At 44.5% G+C, this 18,135-nt stretch overlaps 1 protein-coding gene across 4 annotated transcripts in view; it reads right to left on the bottom strand.

Moving 5' to 3' along the window:
- Window positions 1-360: 360 nt before the first annotated feature.
- The window catches only part of dmxl1 (Dmx like 1), a 32,475-nt gene continuing 14,700 nt past the window's right edge, over window positions 361-18,135 (bottom strand). For 3 of the 4 annotated variants that reach the window (XM_029830287.1, XM_029830288.1, XM_011615506.2), the window contains exons 21-51: window positions 17,865-17,998; window positions 17,528-17,711; window positions 17,331-17,441; window positions 16,950-17,119; window positions 16,450-16,547; window positions 16,010-16,175; window positions 15,083-15,211; window positions 14,803-14,941; window positions 13,610-14,406; window positions 13,135-13,206; window positions 12,585-12,749; window positions 11,613-11,804; window positions 11,285-11,361; window positions 10,137-10,258; window positions 9,791-10,048; window positions 9,175-9,386; window positions 8,918-9,063; window positions 8,703-8,788; window positions 8,436-8,631; window positions 7,730-7,847; window positions 7,271-7,333; window positions 6,122-6,208; window positions 5,617-5,735; window positions 5,317-5,464; window positions 4,500-4,560; window positions 4,299-4,426; window positions 3,538-3,615; window positions 3,294-3,385; window positions 3,027-3,079; window positions 2,718-2,935; window positions 361-2,129 (exon numbers count right to left, since the gene is read on the bottom strand). In XM_029830287.1, the coding sequence (XP_029686147.1) occupies window positions 1,893-2,129; window positions 2,718-2,935; window positions 3,027-3,079; window positions 3,294-3,385; window positions 3,538-3,615; window positions 4,299-4,426; window positions 4,500-4,560; window positions 5,317-5,464; window positions 5,617-5,735; window positions 6,122-6,208; window positions 7,271-7,333; window positions 7,730-7,847; window positions 8,436-8,631; window positions 8,703-8,788; window positions 8,918-9,063; window positions 9,175-9,386; window positions 9,791-10,048; window positions 10,137-10,258; window positions 11,285-11,361; window positions 11,613-11,804; window positions 12,585-12,749; window positions 13,135-13,206; window positions 13,610-14,406; window positions 14,803-14,941; window positions 15,083-15,211; window positions 16,010-16,175; window positions 16,450-16,547; window positions 16,950-17,119; window positions 17,331-17,441; window positions 17,528-17,711; window positions 17,865-17,998 (4,856 nt within the window). In that variant the 3' untranslated portion in view covers window positions 361-1,892. The remainder of the gene's footprint in view (window positions 2,130-2,717; window positions 2,936-3,026; window positions 3,080-3,293; window positions 3,386-3,537; window positions 3,616-4,298; window positions 4,427-4,499; window positions 4,561-5,316; window positions 5,465-5,616; window positions 5,736-6,121; window positions 6,209-7,270; window positions 7,334-7,729; window positions 7,848-8,435; window positions 8,632-8,702; window positions 8,789-8,917; window positions 9,064-9,174; window positions 9,387-9,790; window positions 10,049-10,136; window positions 10,259-11,284; window positions 11,362-11,612; window positions 11,805-12,584; window positions 12,750-13,134; window positions 13,207-13,609; window positions 14,407-14,802; window positions 14,942-15,082; window positions 15,212-16,009; window positions 16,176-16,449; window positions 16,548-16,949; window positions 17,120-17,330; window positions 17,442-17,527; window positions 17,712-17,864; window positions 17,999-18,135) is intronic. The other variant, XM_029830289.1, reaches the window with a different exon arrangement.

Genomic DNA, 18,135 nt, shown 5'->3' with positions numbered 1-18,135 from the left:
AAAGATTTGGAGTGAAATTTAAAGTTAAACTCTTATGGGGACGTTGACCAGCCATGAGGAATAAGGAGTCGGTCCTGAGGTGCATTAAACGCACATTTCCACGAGTCGCTGTCGATTGTGCAGCCGTTGAGATGAAACACGACCATCGAGCTGGTTTCAGAATCAGGAAAAACCTCGTTACATATTTATTCATCACAACAGTACAGTTTCAGCGTATGGTAAAGATTTACACGTCCTATGTCTATAAAAATTGGATTTGTGTCACATTTGTAAGAGGATGGGCGGGGGGGGGGGGGGGGGGTTTAGCTGACACTGCTGTCAGGAAAACCTGGAAAATGAGTGGCGGAGAAGGGGCAGCTGTTCAGAGGAAAAGTGATTTTATTCTCAATCAACCACAGAACACATGTTTCAACCACTCCGATTTATGGAAAATAAACAATAAAAAACAGTGGAGAGCAGCTCCAGCCCAGCGTCGGAGCAGTCACTCATCCCAACCTGGACACATTCTCATAGTTCCAGGGTTTTCCAGGGCAAAATTCTGGAAAAACGCTGTGCATGACCGCCATCGTCTCCTTCAGCAGCACCAGGAGGTCCTGTTACTCCTGCACCACAGTTCTTTAGCACGGATCCGCAGAACCTCCCTGCTGATGTGCAAGGCCATCCCAGGTTACAGTTCCCGCCCACAGGGTGACGGCAGCGGGCCGCCTTGGGGAAAGATGTCAACACTGTTGCCGTGACAACGGTAGAATAAAATAAGGAGACGACAACTACAAGGCAAAACCTAGTTTGCAAAGGCGTTTCTTATTAGGGGGAAAAGTAAAGAGCAGAATTATGATGTTGGAATAAAACATTCCCCCAACAAAACAGGACATTAAAAACTCTCGACCCGAGTTCCATTGTCAACAGCAAAGTTTCCTGTTCGGGAGCGAATCTCCAGGATTGAATTCCAAGGAGCCCATGAACCATTGAATGCTACTCTGTGCAATTTCGTATTGATGATAATAGCTAGACAGGACCGCTCTAATATGGCAGCTGTCAGAAACTAAGGACACTTCATAAAGCGGCTTAAATCCTGGATACTGTCAATACTGTATATTACTCAAAGGCTTTATTTTACTGCCCTGTAGCCATGTGGATCACTACTACAGATCATTTAGCTAGATTTCTTTGTGCAAATAGAGAAACTGGCACATTCTTTGCAGTTCAGTGAATGAATGCAGTGTAGTAAATGAAAAGGAATACTTGTTTTTAAGGATTTGCTATTTTGAAGGCTAAACAAACAGAACCCCGCCCCCCTTGAGTCTAAAAGCCTCTGCAGGAAACCAAATGTAAACTAGCACGGTTCTAAAAATCAAAGAGTTCATTTCCACCTGCAAAAGTGCATCAGTCAGTCTTTTTCAAATTAAAAGCATGAAAGCTGAACAAAGGGGGAACGTGTTGGCTTCTGTGCTGCGAATCCTCCTCTCTGGATCTAGTAGATCTAGTGTGCTTCACGGACTGGCGCCGTCCGAGCTTCCGCTCTCACAACCACGTTCGTAGCCCGACGTGTTCATTTTGAACAAAGACCGAAGAAAACGGGGAAAATTCCTCATCTCAATGAAGAGATGAGCTCCAGTCTCGTTCCTCCTGCTGTCACAGCTTCACCTCCTGTGCAAAAAGAGACGGCGTGCACGTGCCGCCGCGTGCGTTCGGAATTCCAGCTGGCCGTTTAAAGATTTCTTGGATTCTGTGTGCTTCGACATTCCTACATTTAATCGGCTTTTAACGCCTACGATCCTGGTTCTGATCGTACCCTTCACCTTCTGTCCTGGCTCAAACAAGCAAACAAAGAAAAAATACCTTCACGTTATTGGACTGGAGGTAATTTTGGGTTTGGGACCACTTCCTGTTTCTCATATGTAGAATTTGACACTGTTCTTGAGGTGATCCTGGTTGTTGCTATGGGCAACGCTGAAGCGGTTGGGGAGGATCCTCATCTTCATGGTGCCGTCGGCGCCGCAGGAGAAGATGTGATCGGCCGGTCCCACCTCGATCTGCATGACTCCCGTGCCGAGGTTCCGGAACAGCGACTGGCGAGCGTGCTCGTTGGGGAAGGTGTAGAGCGGGCTCTGAGTGGCGAGGCTCCAAACCTGCGGGATGGTAGAGAACTTTAAAAAGGTGGACCAGGAAGACATGAAAAGAAAAAACCAAACATGATTCTGACTTGAATTTAGATGGAAAAAGTAGCGATTTCCTCTTTCATTACGGAGACGGAATGATTTCTGCTGGAGGAATGTTGTGTTATTGTTGTTCTATACGTATGGTGCCTATGTCACACAGGAAGTGAGCGAGCATTTGACTCCTCCTCCGCCTCAGCAGTATCTCGAATTTCAGATCCTGTCATTTAAATCTATAGATTTACTCCTGGTCGGCGTAGCATGAGCACAAGCAGCACATTCATAGGCTTCCTTGGAAGCAGTTTCTTTTCCCTGTGAGCAATCATGTGGAGTAAAAGTCATTTGAATTTGTCGCAGATGTGCACGGCAGCCTTTCTTGTACATCTGTGTGATGTGACATTTTCATCTTCAGAGCTACAGCAACTGTAATCGGCGCCGACACGTCGGGGCGTGAAGGCTGTCAGGATCGCAGTGGCGCTCGCGCCCGCGTCCGCCGTTTCTGCCTTTACTTCCTGATTTACGGTTTTCCGCTGAACGCCTGCGAGTGTCAGTGGGAAATACCCTGATGTTGCCCTCCGATGATCCGCTGATGAAGCAGTCCTCGGTGGGATCTACGGCCAGCGCTTTGACCGGGGATTCGTGGGCCTGGAAGCTTTGGCGCTGGTGCTTGTGGGGAAGGTCCAGGATGCTGATCCAGCCCTTCTTTCCACCAGTGATAAGCAGCTGGTGCCTGGGGGCCATGGCGAGCACTGTGGCGCCGGAGTCATGGCAGCAGAACGCTGAGGTGGACGGACACGGGACGGTAGAGGAAGACCGCATTTCAATTTAAAGAAAAGAGACATTTCAAGCGGAGACATTTGTGTTTCTCACCATGAACGAGGCTGCTGCCAGGAGTCACCAGAGTGTCCCAGAGACACACGTTCCTGTCAGGACCACCAGGAGCAACGTGAGGTGGAGCAAAAGCAGCAGGACCATCATTCATAGAGAGGAAAACAGTCCCAGCCTAAACCACCTACAGTAACTTAACCCACACGTGAAGTTACTGGCCCAAGACCCGGGTCCCCTGATGTGGGAATAACTTTAAAAATCCTGAATTTTCCGGTTCCAGTGAGCCAAACGGTCCTTCTGCACTCTCACCTGTTGTCCGTGGATAGGCCCGCAGTAGCAATGAGAGAGGAGGAGCCCACAAAGACGAAGTCATGAGCCGTCTTGTTGTGGCACTGCAGCGTCTGTCGGGGTCAGAGCAACAGTGACGGTCGGTAACAGAGAGGCTGACAAAACATGGGAACGGCAGGAAGGGAACGCCAGGATGCCGACGGGCCAGGGACGGAAATAGAATCATTGGTTGGAAGGAGCCGAGGACGCGCTGCTGGGTGCTTACCAGGTACGGCTTGGGTGTGTTCCCACTCGTGTTGGTCTGCCAGAGGCTCAACGCTCCATCAGCATCAACGATACCAAACTATAAAACACAGATGAAAACCTTTCAGGACCAGCGGATAAAACGTACTGAGATTAGTAACAAAACTGTATTGTTTGCATGTGGAGGACCTACACTTCCTAATATACCTCTCTGGAGAACAAACTCAGCTGTAGAAAACATGAAGTAAAACTAAAGCATTAACCACGAATAAGGATTAAAATATCCCCTTGAAGATGGAATGATTTAAAGGAAAGATACTACAGAGCTGTAACAGCGTAGCTGTAAAGCTCCTGTCGAGGGTGAAAAACAAGAGCGTCTGTCTTCATGAAGAGAGGAAATGGAAGAGACGGGGGAGCCCCTCCTGCTCCCCGGCTTAAAGAGCTTCTCCTTAAAGAGCGGAGAGGAAAGGGAGAGAGAAGAGAGCTCTCAGAGAAGGAGAATAAACTCAACAGCGAGAAAAGATAATGAGGCAGCAGCTTTGGGAGTGAAGACAGCTTCAGGGAGGACCTCGCTCTCATGGAGGACACGAGCCATCTGAGCTCTGAGAGGGCTGGGAGACATCAGTGCAGCACTGGGCTGACAGGGAGAACCGGAGGGGAAGCTTTAGGTCATGGCAAGGCGGGAGGAGGGAGGAGGGAGGAGAGTGTCCAACCCACTCAGCTGGAGGTGAGTGTGTCTCCAGCTGTTCTGAAACCAAGCGAACACTTGTTTCAGCTCCTCACCTTGTTTCCCTGGTGGTTGAACCTGATCCTGGTGACTCTGGAGTTGCCCGGACTTCTGAAACAGAGGATCTGTTGGGAGTGACCCCACTCGAACATTCTCACGCTGCCATCCTGAGCTCCCGTCAAGTCTAACAACGACAAACCTCCAATCATTTTCCATGATGCGCTCCGTTGATGCCGAGAAGCATCAGCCACACTTACAGTAAGGCAGCGTGGGGTGGGAAGTCATCCTCCTCACATTGTTGATGTTTCTCTTTATCATCTGGGGGTAAAAACAACGTGCAACCCTTCAACCGCTGGTAAATGATGACAGAACGGTTCTGACCGTCAATTTAGCTCAGCACCATCAACTAACAACAACTCTGACGCATTGAACCAAATTTCACTATCGAAAATCGCTTAATAATATAAAATTATTACATGAATAATATAAATATCCCTTAAAAAGCTGTGGACATGTTCTATTGCAAACTAGAGGAGTCAGCATCATCTGTCTTCCTTTGTAAGTCAATGAGGGAAGCTAAAGTTAGCAGCTATGGTGCTTTAGGCAAACAGAGCCCAGACAGATGAATTATTAATTAAAGTAATTTAAACTGCTTTGAGGATTTGCTTTGACTACAAAGAAGGACACATCCAGAGAAAAAGACAACATGAATTAATTCTCGAAATGCAGTGAGGGATACAATAAACCCATGGCGACTGTCGTCGTGCCGGCTGAGGATGCTTTTAGGAGCAGAGTCGATCTGACTTGAGAGATCGCTTTAACTTTCTGATCTTTAAAATGCGACACGTCATCGTCTGTCTGCTGCTGAAGTGTTGAAAACAGGCTCCGACTCGCTCATATCATCTGTCACTCACAACGATTTTCATTGTAGGCGCGTTCTGTCTTTAAAAGGTGGATTTGCTCCACTTTGTTATCCTGATCCAGGCCGTGTGTGTAAAGTCTCAATTTGCTGTCAACTGCCGACCGGGGTTATAAATATAATCATGGCGTGCTGCATTCGGTCCTAAAGCTCACCACAGATGCACCGCGGCCCGTCTGCACTCCTCCCAGCCACGGCATGTTGATGGGTGTCCCGAGGCTACTGTGAGTGTACGGCGTTGTTCCGTGGAGGGCGGCACAGTCGTCACGTGTGTGGACGACCAGAAAGTCGTCAGTGCCAACGCTACAGAGGCGGATACAGAGTTTCAGAGAGCTTTCTGGACGTTAAAATTGTAGCGTGTATTTAGCAAGAAGCACGAGCCTCGTCAGCGCACTCTTCTGCATGAGCCTGTTACTGTTACAGGAGAGTGCACGGGTACACACACACAGTCTTACCCTTTGGTTTCAACCTCATCATCGTCAATCCACGTCAAGATTTGAGTGGCCAGGATGGATGACACATCCAACTCTTGAATGTCATGGGTGGAGGCCATGACTAAACAATTCCGATTTGCCTGGGAGACAGGAAGAGACAGGGAATGGGGAAAGGAAGATGGCTGTGACTCAAATGATAAAGGGAAGAACTAGCTTGATGCTTAATGGATGAACTGAAAAAGTCAGAAGGCCCTAGAGCGTGACACTTTTCACTTTGAATGTGCCTGTGGTCAAACAACGATACGCTGTTTTGCTTTTAGCTATGACCCAGCACGCCCCGTCCTCTGAAAAATAAATCGCTGTTGGAATACTTGGAGCGTAACACTTTGCTATTTAAACAAAGAAAGTGTACGTAGAGCACGGGCTCATCAGAGAAACACCAACTGTTTTATTAAGGATTAAAGATAGGCTCTAGTGTCAAATCCTTTACGGCTGCCCTGTAAACTTTAGTGTAAAAGAACTGTACCTTGTTGATGGCAAACGCTGTGATGATGTCAGATTCCTTGTGTATGATGCGCGCTTTTCCTCCAGGGCAGCTCAGATCGGACTCAATCTGCACATCAGGATGGACATGGCATCAGCGTCACACATTAACACGTCTCGTGTTCTGGTTTCGTATGCCGTCGGCTACGCTGAGGCCTATTTAACTCGGGCCAGAGTCCTTTGTACCGAGGTGTACGTAGGCTTTACAGACACTGCAGAGATGTAACACCCGGACGCCAGAATTACTCGTGGCTAGATTTAACCAAGATGTTTGCTGAATTTGTTGGTTCTTCTTTCAGATGGAATAAAGTAAACCCAGACTTGAAGCATTCGAAATATGGTGGTTAGCCATTTTTCTGAGCTAAACATCCCTGTGAGACGTGGATCTGCTGCAGCACTGTAAGGTCTTTTAATCAGAAGCTCTTGGGCTCCGTAGCCCATCCTCTGAGAGACTGGGTTAATTAACGCTGAGCCGAACGGAGGAGCGGCAATGTGGCAGCGTGTTTGGTGGCAGCGTGTACTGTAAGAGCCTGAAGATTAAAAAGACTGAATGTAGCATCAATGCAGTGTGCAACTCAAGCCTTGCTTAAAAGGGTTCAGACGTTCCCTCGGATTATGTTCCTGCATGGCCACACTGCAGGAGTTTAGCGTATCGCAGCCACTGAAGCGTATTTTTGCAAATTACCTTTAGTTTACACAGTCATAGCCCACATGATTGTGCAGTAACTGCTCTTGGTAGAACAAGGATATTGTCAAATATTACCCAAAAGAGGCTTAGGCTCATTCTTGGAGGTGTGGAAATATTCAGTAATTCAACTAGTCCATCAACATCAGGTTCATTTCCTACGTTCTGATCAGCAGGAGGAAAATAAGGCTTAGTTTTACTTTTTAGAGGACAGAACAAAAACATGCATGTGAGTGTGTAAAACATAAACGTAAAAAAATGCAAAACATGCAAAAAAAAACCAACACGGTGCAACAGTAGCGGAAATCTCAACATAAATCTAAGATATATAAACACTGGTCACAGCTTTCAAACAGATTCAAAAATTCAGCCAGCAAATACATGATCCCCCCGCCCCCCCCCGACCTAAAAATAGCATGAATCAGAATTTATCTGAAGCAGCAGTACCTGATGGGTTCCTGTCTCCTCCATCCCTGAACATTTCATATTGTCAGTCTGGTCCTCGCCCGACTTTAATGATTGGGGAAGCAGCAGAGGGGAGTAACACACACACACACACACACACACACACAAGCACACACACACACACACACACAAAACAGCCGTGAACCATGCAGGCAAACACAGAGACTGGATTATTACGCAGTGAATTAGACAGGGTGCAATCATTTGAATAAAATTACAGCATCGACATGCAACTGGAGGCAGTAATAAAACGTGTGCTTGGCATGCGGAACGACAGCAACAGTATAAACAAAAGTGGCTTTGCCAACAGACACATAAACGGCATCGATGCCTTGGGGTGATTACACATCAGCCAGGTTGTAGGGTTTTATTAGAACAAAGCGGTTTATGGGTTATTCAGTGAGGATTTGCTGCGCAGCGCTTAGGCAGAAGTGGGTGTACCTGATTTGGGTCCCGTTTCTTGGTAAAGATGTATCTAATGAACGTCTCCTGCACTTCCTCCTGCTTTACCAGAAACTGCCAGAGCCGCTTCACTGGCAGCGCAGAAGGGTGGCCCGTCCTGAAAGGAGCAAAGCACCTCCAGCTTTTAACACGAACGCTTAATAAATCAGCCGTGACCCTTTTCGGATACAGAGAGAGAATATGTGCATATATTTTTTTTGGGCCACTGGTCTTGATGTTAGCTCTCTCTAAATAACTGCAGCTTTAGGCAAAACATATCAAAATCAGAAAAGTAAATTAAAACAGCGCTGTGGTGTGTGGAAACCGCTGGTGACGAACAGCTGTAGGCTAAACTTTGGAACAATTACTTACTGCCTCGTACTTGTATGATGTGCTGTTACTTTGGTATGATATAATCTATCCAGCCCAACGCCCCCCTCGATGTATGAATTCATGTTGTCAGAGGGCTGAGGGGCATTGCTGGATGTTTAAAGTTGTAGCAAGATAAGCAAGCGCTGCCTTATGCAAACGTATGCAGAAGACCTCGAGAGGATGCAAAATGCTAATGAAATAAAAACACTAAAGACCAGATCAAACGGAACACAAACTGCAGTTTACCAAAAACAACATTTATCACCCTGCCTATTCGGTATAACATGCCGTCTTCCTCTATAACATATCTGTGTGAGGCTTCCTATATCTGCACCTGAATGGGGTGTTTGATGGTTCATACAGGGCCTTGTGTCTCAGCAGGGCGGGACCAGGCGCTTCATCCTGAAGGGGAGTTGAGATGTATTTGAGAGGGGGGCCCCCAAAGATCTGCAGCCTTTTCTGCAGCACCTGCTCCCAGCGTTGCAGCGTTTTCAACGCAGCGTGACAGAGGGGGGAGCAGGCAGGCAGATCTGAAACAGAGTTACAAATGTATAAAAAATGGGGGGGTGATGACATCAGAGTGTGTGTTGGGAGTATTTACCCAATAGATCATATCCTGCCATTGGGAAGAACGATCTCAGGTTGACCAACACCAGCTGAACCATTGCCAAACGCATCAAACACCAACTGTGTGAAAAAATAAAGGGAATATGGAGAAAAGTGTGGATGTGTTCAGCGCACAAACAACTAACACACTGAAACAGAAGTACAGGTTTACTCCTCTTAAACTTCTAATGAGAAGTGCTGTATCGGTACCTGTATGAATTGTGATTCGAGTGCTCCCTTTGTGGCGTATTGGGGTCAAATGGATCTTCATACTCATCGTCGTCATCTTCATCCTGACTACTCTGGCTCTCTTCAGAATCATATTCAATTCTGCTTTCTGATGGAGGTAGCAAAGGCTAAAAGCAAACCAAGTAATAGTAATGAATATAGAGAAAGGATCAACACAAAACCTCCTGGCTGCTCCTCGAAGCCCAAAAAGGCCTTATAATAAGTGTTTTCTGGATCACCTTGGTGATAAGGTAATCCCAAATGCTGAGGTCTGGATGGATAAATCTTTCTTTAAAGATGGAAGCTGCTTCTTGCTCCACCACAGGCTGAGGTTTTGGACTGGAGGGGCCTTCTTCCTCTATTCCCGACTCCCCCCTGGACCCACTACGTGATGACAGGAGCCGAAATCGTCTTGGAGTCCCGTTGGAGGAACTGGGTGAGGCCGGGGTGTCTTAAAAGGAAATAAAATTAAATGCGACTCTGATTTTCAGCTGCTACTTAAACATGGATTCTCATATTACATAGAGAGTGATAACAGTTGTGATAACAATCACAACTTTTCTGGTGAAAAGCACAGCAGCAAAGAAGATATAAACTAAAGAAATGTGCATATTTTACCCAATAAGGACAAGCTTTGACTGCATTACTCTGACTCACGAAGGTGTGAGTAAGAGTGCTCTCACACTAACTGCTAGAAGGATTTGTCTTCGCCCTTCCAACCGGACGGCAATTAATTTAGCAGAAATTAATATGTTTTAACTGCTGTTCACATGGAAACAATCCGGACAGAGAGGGAGGGAGACTTTCTCAGGGAGGCTGAGAGCAAACACATTAGCCAAACCAACTCCGACTAACCTGGAGGGGGTGATTTTGTGTGACTGTTGGCCTTCGCCACAACAGGAATCCGAGCGCCTCCTCCAAACACTGTCACCCAGAGCTTGCTGTTAAGGGGGTGGCCCACGATGCGAAACAGCTCATTGCTGGAGTGAGTTGCCAAGCCATGAACAAACAGACTGAGGAAGACGGCAGTCAGGATCTCACAGAGCAGCACGGCTAAGCCCGGCTGGTTCTCGTCACCCGCTGAGGTCAACAGGCGACACAGAGATGCAATACCTGGGAACAGGGATTAATACCACCGCATACTAATGCTATTTACCAAATCACAAACAGAATATTTGGATTATCGCTTCAGCCAACGTACCTGGCCACTGAGCAGGAGAGGTATTGGGCTGAACGGACTCTTCCATGCTGAAGGTTCTGCCGTGCTGCTTCTGGGACAGCAACACACTCTGATACACAGTTCCAGTAAAATTGTTGACATGGCTGAGGGAGATGTGAAAAAACACAAATAAAGTAATATGGAAACCCTTCCTGAGTGAAGGGGTGCTCCTGTGAAAAGTTCTCCTGGTATAAAGCTGTTATAAAGTTTGAGGTGGAATTTTGTAGAGTGTTTAACTCAGACTATTTCATGAGTTCCCTTTAAAGTCTGCCCTCTTCTACATCAAATATATAGATATATAGATGGATAAAAGGGAATATCTTAGGTAGGTGTTGTAGTTACCACAGTCATAACACTGTCTCAGTTGTTATAACACTATAGTCATTAATATATTATTCAAATTCCACCATGTGTTGCTGACACTTAGGGATTATTACAGAAATTTAGGATGAACCATGTATTAGGGAGAGTTTATGGCCAAATCCACCGTCAACCAGAGACCAAATAAGTCAGCCAATGATTTGCATGATATATAGAAGCACCCGTTATTCCCATTCTAAGCTCAGACGCCCTCTCACATTTATCAGTCAACAGTGCGAGTGCTCCAGTTCCGCATCATGTTTTTAGTAAGCAAGGCGTGTGCAGGTGACACAATCTGAAATTATTAGACTGGGAGCCGATCATGCGCAAAGTATGTAGGTTTCGACAATCCACACAGGAGCAGGAACAAAAGAGGAAAAAGGCAAACCCCAAAACTGATAAGCTCATTTAAATTTTAAAATCCTGACGGAGTGCGCACTGTCAGAGTGACTGACGCTGACAGAACACAACAGTCTTAAATAAACAATGTTGCTCTTTTGTGTTCTGCAAAATTAAAAAAACAAAACAAAACTGTGATAAAGAATTTAAAGCAGGCATGCAGCTGTCGTATCTCATTCCCAGTATGGTTTAAATTGATGCATATTTTTGGCAAGAATACTTCCCTCTATTTCTCCTTAAACAGGTCGTCCTTTACAATATACATGGTTTATTCTAATACCAGTGAGCTTGTTCAAAATAAGCACAGCAACAGATAAGTGTACAGCAAGCCCTACTTCAAAATTAATAAAAAATAGCAATGAAAAACATACCTGTGGGTGTGTCCATCACATAGACATTGATAAATGCAGGCTGATAAGGAGGCGGCAAGGGTTTGCATTACAAAGATCTGAAATACGGAGTAGAAAAAGAGCAAAATGGAATTCAAAAGTATTTGAATACAGCCTCCAAGCTCCACTAAAAGCAACCTCCTTCGCAGCATCTCATGTTGTGTGACAGCTGTTGCCTTGTTATGGGTGACCTTGGGGTCACTCATCTATGACCCGCAACAACTGAATATGGCGGGGAGTATTCCACAGTGGAAAACCTGCACTGTGCTAGACAGCTTATGATCACCACTGATAAAGTACAGCTCATTACCTCATTAGTAACGACATCAGGGTGAGGAGGGGAGTCAAGCGCAATGATGGTCTGCAGGATGTCATGAGTCAGGTTGGTCAGGTAGACAATGGGATTAGCCACCACTGTTTTGACGTTGGCTGTGCATGCCATCAGGAGGGGGAAGGAGGTTTGCTGACAACAGGGGGCCACTGCTGTTTGAATGTAGTCATCCTGAAGAGGGTCAGACACTGAAATTTAGTCACTACGGCATGTAGGCAAGAAAGCTGCTGAACAGATGTGTAAATGCGCAGAAAAAACTGTCAGAGCTACAGTATATACGTGGCGTAGTATTAATGTCAATGGAGCTGATAAGAGACAACCTTTTCTTATTGGCAAATGTGTGTTTACTATATCCTTGAACAGGATCAGCTGTAATGGCTGATGAATCATGTTCAGCCATCACTTATCAATGGCCTTTGACAAAAATAAATCTAAATCCTTAAAAATAATGAAGACACAAGGCAAAAACATGGAGCTGAGACAAAAAGATCCTGTTTCTATTTTAAAAATCAAAGAATAGAATGGATTCCCAGTCCCCATGGACTGTGCTAACATTTCAATCCCCCCCCCCACCCAACTGCAGCTCAGTTGTTTATCTCCTAAAATTTGAGTCACCCTTTTAATAGCCAGCCTAAGTCAGGAGTTCCCTCAGGAGCTCAGAGAAACAGCACACGGTCATCTTATTGCTGGAGGTGTGCAGACATTCATCAGTATATTACAAGTAGCTCTGGATGAGTCTCAGTGACTCAGTGTGCGCGCGTTGGAAAAGCAGTTAAAAACATGCTTTCACATGGCATTATGCTCATTTTCCATTTGTATTTTTCACGCTCACTTGCCCAGTATCCTTCACTTCAAAGAGAATATGTTATCACCCGACTGCATACAGCCGATACACCCCCCCCCCCACACACACTACTTCTGAGAGCATGCATCATGCCACACTTGAATTACCTGGTGAGACTCTTGGAGCAGTAATATGAGCTCCATGCGCACGGAGGCCAGTCCTCCACCATGTGAGCCGTGCAAGCTGCAGTAACTCAGAAACATTCTGAGCAGGGGCTGGTTGCTCTGCAGCCAGTGTCTTCTGCTCTTTTGGTTGTCATGGGGGCTCACAGCCTAAAAAATAGGTGTTTATTGTATTAGTTTTATTCACAATATATCTGTATTTATTTTGGTCGATATATTAGGATTAATAACCCACACATGCCAGCATTAGCCTCACTTCTTTAAACAGTCTGACATTATCTAAAATGTAAATACACCATTAAATGTAGCATTTGTCTAAAATTGGACAATTATGCAAGATTTACAACTGCATGTTGGGATTATGCATCAAACAATAAGACATGATTCAATATTAGGCCAAAAGGTTCAGCTAACATATTTCAAGCAACAATTTCTCTAACCACAATGTGCTGTTGTCCTTTTAATATAAGTACAACTTTAATTTTTCCTCATGACAATCTAACTAACGGGAAAGGGCCCAGCTATCCGCACGTACCTGCTCCTCCTCCTGGATACATAGTTCTGGTAAGCAGGGCTTGTAGCTGCAGCAATGCTGGAGAGCCAGCACCTGGGAAAACAAGAGCATATTTTTATTTCATGTCAACTCAAAGACTTTTCAAAGAAAGATCGAGTTCCTTACAAGTTTCCAAGTTAAAAGCTGCTGAAAGGACAAACCAAATCTTTTTGTCTTTAATTAATTTATGTGTGTAAGCAGACCAACAAAGCAGGAAAAAGGAGAACTAATGTAGACTACAATTTCTTATTTGGGTACTGAAATGAGGAAAAAGACACAACTTGGCTGGAAATTTGTGAGGGTTTCGGAGATGTAGCAGGATTAAGTTAGTCTTTTAAGTTAAATTTGTTGGACTTCCTCTGAGAAAGCTACAGTCTTTGCCTTTACCAAACAGAATAGAATGATGTTTGCTACAAGGTTTGAGCAGGTGTGGGCTCATGTATTTATGTGTTATTACCTCTCGCTCTAACCACTGATAGAGCTGGTAACGCAGCTTTCCTCCCTCCAATTCATACCCTGTTGAGAGGGTGCGGAGCTCATTGGTCATGATTTTCAAGCAGGCAGTAAACTTCAGCTGAGCAGCCAGAATATCATTGGAAGGTGTTATGAAGTCGTCGCTGTCCTCGCTATCATCTCCCATTCCCACTACTGTTGACATGGAATCATGCGTCTCGCGGAATATTTGACTGCTGTCTGCATTTCTTCTACTCTGATTTTTTTCACTTTCATCCTCATCCTGTTGATCAACCTCCTCCTCATCATCTTTGTCACTGTCCCACTTTAGCTCCAGGGACTCATCTGGGAGTGTCAGTGAAGGCTGGCTCCAGTCAAAACTTAACACTGAATCAGACCGGCTGTTGGATATGCTGTGACTATCAGACTCATAGCCATTCAAAGCAGAATGAGACCAATCCGAGTCAGATGTCTGTTGGTTCCTGCTCCCAGTAATGAGGTTTGTTGAGATGCCTGCATTCTTGTGGCTGGGGAGAATAGAATGCTTGCAAACTCTGGGCATCTTGGAGAGGACCTCAAGAGCTAGCATGGGGCATCCAGCTTGCAGGTGAGCGTACGCAGCTGTGAAAAACAGTCTTCTCTCTTCCAGGCTAATGGAATCAGCCCTGCGACCCTCAGCTGTGAGGCCAACTTTAGCCTTATCTGAGGAGGCAAAGTGGCGGCGGAGGAGGAGTGGGTGGGTTCGAAGGTAGGTGTAAAAGTTGAAAACCTCCGGATTGCATGAAGACACAGGAGAACCATCTGTTAAGGATGTACAGACACAGACAGGGGCTTTAGAAACACTGACAGACCAAATGGCAATAAAAAGGCTCTGACTGATGTCAAGAAAGCTGTAAATACAGGTGGGTTCCTGTGTGGTAGCACTATTAACTGAGACCATTACTATTAAAGTTCTGTTCTTAATGAGGCTGCATTGAGATAATCAATACCAAATATACTTAAAATCCTGAAACATTGTGTGAAAACAAAGGACTCAACCTTATTTACTAGCAGGACTGCATTTGAAAGACTATAAGCTTTAAATGTGATTACATACAGAGATAGAGGAAAATAGAACCAGACAGTTCGGAGATTGTATATTTTCTCCTCCCAAAGATGGAAACAGAAAAAAAACAATCTGGAAAAAATAAGATTTACCAGCGTCACGTTCACCAAAAGTGGCTCCAGCACAGGAGTTATCACACGGTTGTTCAAGCAGAGTGTCCAAAGCTTTGCTGTAGTCCTCCAGGACCCAGTAAGCGATGCTCCGCAAAAATGGGTCCTTATGCGCCTCGATCTAACGCCCAGAGCACATAGATGGATATCAATCAAGCCTGTCTGGTATTCTAGTGCATCAATAACATGTTTCATTACAGTAAAATACAAACAGTTAAACCTCCCTCAGTTTCACATTTCCACTAATGATCAACAGTCGCACCTGTTTATCGTGTCCCAAAACATGTCTCTGGAGGATCTTTTTGAAGGTTGATGCCGTCTCAAACTCAGACTCATACAGTCTGGAGATCACCAGGGCCAGCTGTAGATCCTGCATTTTCTCTAAGCACACCTGACAGAGAAAAAAGCAAGACGATTTCCAGGGAAATCAAATTGCGGTAAAGAGATTAGACAGGACAGCACATGTTATATTGCACCATTTTTTGTATAAACCCAAAAAAACAGATAACATGCAAATACAAAAAATTGAATCAAAAAAAAAAAATCATTCATTTTTCAGTGAAGTGAATAAATTACATAACTGCAGTTGGCCCTAATTTGAAAGGTGTGAGGTGCATTTCAATGAAAATGTCTCCCAGGCAGCGAAATAAAGTCAGTGATAGCCTGAGTGATACTCATTTCCATAAAATGCTTCCAGATGTTCCAGTTACTCACTGACGAAAGCACCTGACTCATTTCTCCAGGGACTTAATAGGAATAACCTTGATGAATAAAAGGTGAAGTGATCGTACTGCCCAGATGGATCCCTTTGATAAGAACACTACTTCACATATAAATATGTGAAAGAACAGAAAATTGTTCTGAAAAGAAGTGCCACGGTCACTGTAACAAGATTTTAGTCTGACTGATTGATACATGTGACCATTTAGTGATGGAAAAAAACAGAGACAGGAAGACCCAGGAGTCATCAACTACATCAATAATCCGGAGATGCATGTGTGACCGTTACTGCTTCTACCGGTACAGTCTGAACTATAAATATAATTAGCACATATAATTAGCATTTCAATGCAAATTAAAATGCTACAGACATTATGCATGTAAATAACAAATAACAGGGCTTGACTGCCAAGAGCAGTATTGCTGGCCTAGGCCAGTGTTTAATACATGTCCTGTATTTTTCACTTGCCTCCACAGCATCCTTGAGGGAACCAGCAAGAAGAAAGAAGGCTGCGGAATGTTGGAACCGCTGCTTTCCCAGTAGAGAAAATGCATTTTTCAGTGCCGCTTTCCTCCATCGGTCCTCACTGAAGTTGTTCCGAAAGAAGGCTGTCATTTTAGCATTCTTCTGAGATCTGGAGATAAAAAGGTAATATGGACTCTAAATGCTCACAAATGAAATTGTAGGTTGTTGTTGTATTTTGTTTTTTTAACTGAAGGGTAATCAGCAATCTTTCCACATAGTCTTTTACTATAGTTTTAAAATTTGAGTCTGAGCTAAACTGACAAAACCTGGAGCAAAAGGAGGACAATACACAATACACAAGTCTAGAGAAAATAAGTCTTGTTAGGCTCGATGAGTAAAGGATGTCTTCATATAGGTAGGTTTTTCAGGTTAGTTCACCTTACCTGTATAATCCCCACACCACAGCTTTCTTTTTCATTGCAAGGTAAAATATGGCTGCATCCAAAGGATCATTATTTCTCTGTACAGAAGCCCTTGCAACCTGACAGAAAACAAGAAAATACAGATATGTGCAATCAAGTCACAATTTTACTGACATTTAACTTATATTTAATAGTGGGGACTCTGCAAATAAGCAATAAAATGCTTATTTTTATTGTTCATTTATGATCGGTTGATTGATTTTTGTTTGATATTTTCTGTTATCTGTTTGCCAACTTAAGTACCCCCACACTGGGATAAATAAAGTGTTTTGAACTGAACTGAATAAAGTTGCAAATGTAAATGTGCCTGGACAATATTAATCCTTTTTATAACATCAAAAGATGACGGAATTAGCTCACTGTACAACAAGAAAGGGAAAACAGCGATCAAGAAGGCACAGAACAAACTCCTCAACATATAATGACACTACAATGCAAAAGAATGCCGTGTGTTACCTCACCTTCTCAATACACCTACGTAGCTTGTTGGTGCTACGCAGCCACCAGCCGACACCCATGGAGCGCAGCTCAGGCCAGGTGGTCTCCTCCTTCTGTAGAGCAGGCAGCATGTTCAACAGCTCCTCCTCAGCTTCAGAATGAAAGGCCCAAGCATAATGGCATGTTGACAGGCCTGGAAAAACGCACACAATGATTGGAGTGGAATATTCTCCTCATTGTTAGTCATCATAATACGATAAGATGGTCTCTGGTGTGCCGACCCTTTCTATCTTAAGTGCAAATACATCCATAAAGACAACCAAGTTTTTAGAATTCCCCTGGAGGCTCGGTTCTTTACATCCATACTACTAAGTGTTAAAGCAGGATATACTACATTTCCCTACCTTGTCGTAACAGCTGCACTCTGTGTGCTGGGGGCAGCGAGGTAGAGAGAAAAGTGTGTAGTCGAACAGCCAGTAAGAACTTCAGGCCACACTCATCCAGTGTCTCCCCACCTGGATCAGCAATGACATGCAAATGATGTAGTGATGTACATGTAATTCAAACATGTTCATCTCTCGGTTTGACTCCTTGGTGATACCTTTGCTCTTGCCTTGGCTGTCCAAGTCTGTGCTTGTGGTAGCAATAGTGTCAGCCAATGCCATGAGAGACATCTGCTCCATCCGTGTCAAGCCTGGCAAACTAGAATGAAGGAGGTGGCTGGACAGAACTTGGGCATGTTCTGGACCAAAGTATGTTGGACAGTACTGGGACAGGTCAATGACCTACATGTCAAGAACAAAACAATAAGCAACATTAACCACATTTCATTACGATGTATAAATGAAGGCACAAACAGGAGGTGAGGAATGACAAAGCTAAGCTCAAATTTTACTTCAAAGATTTTCTACCCCATTCAACATTAATAGCAAATTCACCTTGCACCCCGTTTCCTCTTGATCACTGTCCAAAGGGTCTAAATCTGCCATGCTGATTGTCTTGAAGAGTTCATCGTAAGTGTCGGTATGGCTGGAATCATGGCCGCTGTCTCCACTCACGGTGTCCACTTTATCTGGAGAGAGCCACATAAAAGAGCTCAAGCACAGAGAACATGGATTTCATCTGAAGACACGTATGGAAACCTTTCTTTCTGCTGGTGAGCAAATTCCCAAACCTACAAACAGTTTTCACTTCTTTGAATTTCATTTA

This window comes from Takifugu rubripes, chromosome 21 (assembly GCF_901000725.2).
Source record: "Takifugu rubripes chromosome 21, fTakRub1.2, whole genome shotgun sequence".
In the NCBI taxonomy this organism is placed as follows: domain Eukaryota; kingdom Metazoa; phylum Chordata; class Actinopteri; order Tetraodontiformes; family Tetraodontidae; genus Takifugu; species Takifugu rubripes.
Note: the sequence above shows the minus strand (reverse complement) of the source record. Positions and strands in the feature narration are given on the sequence as shown.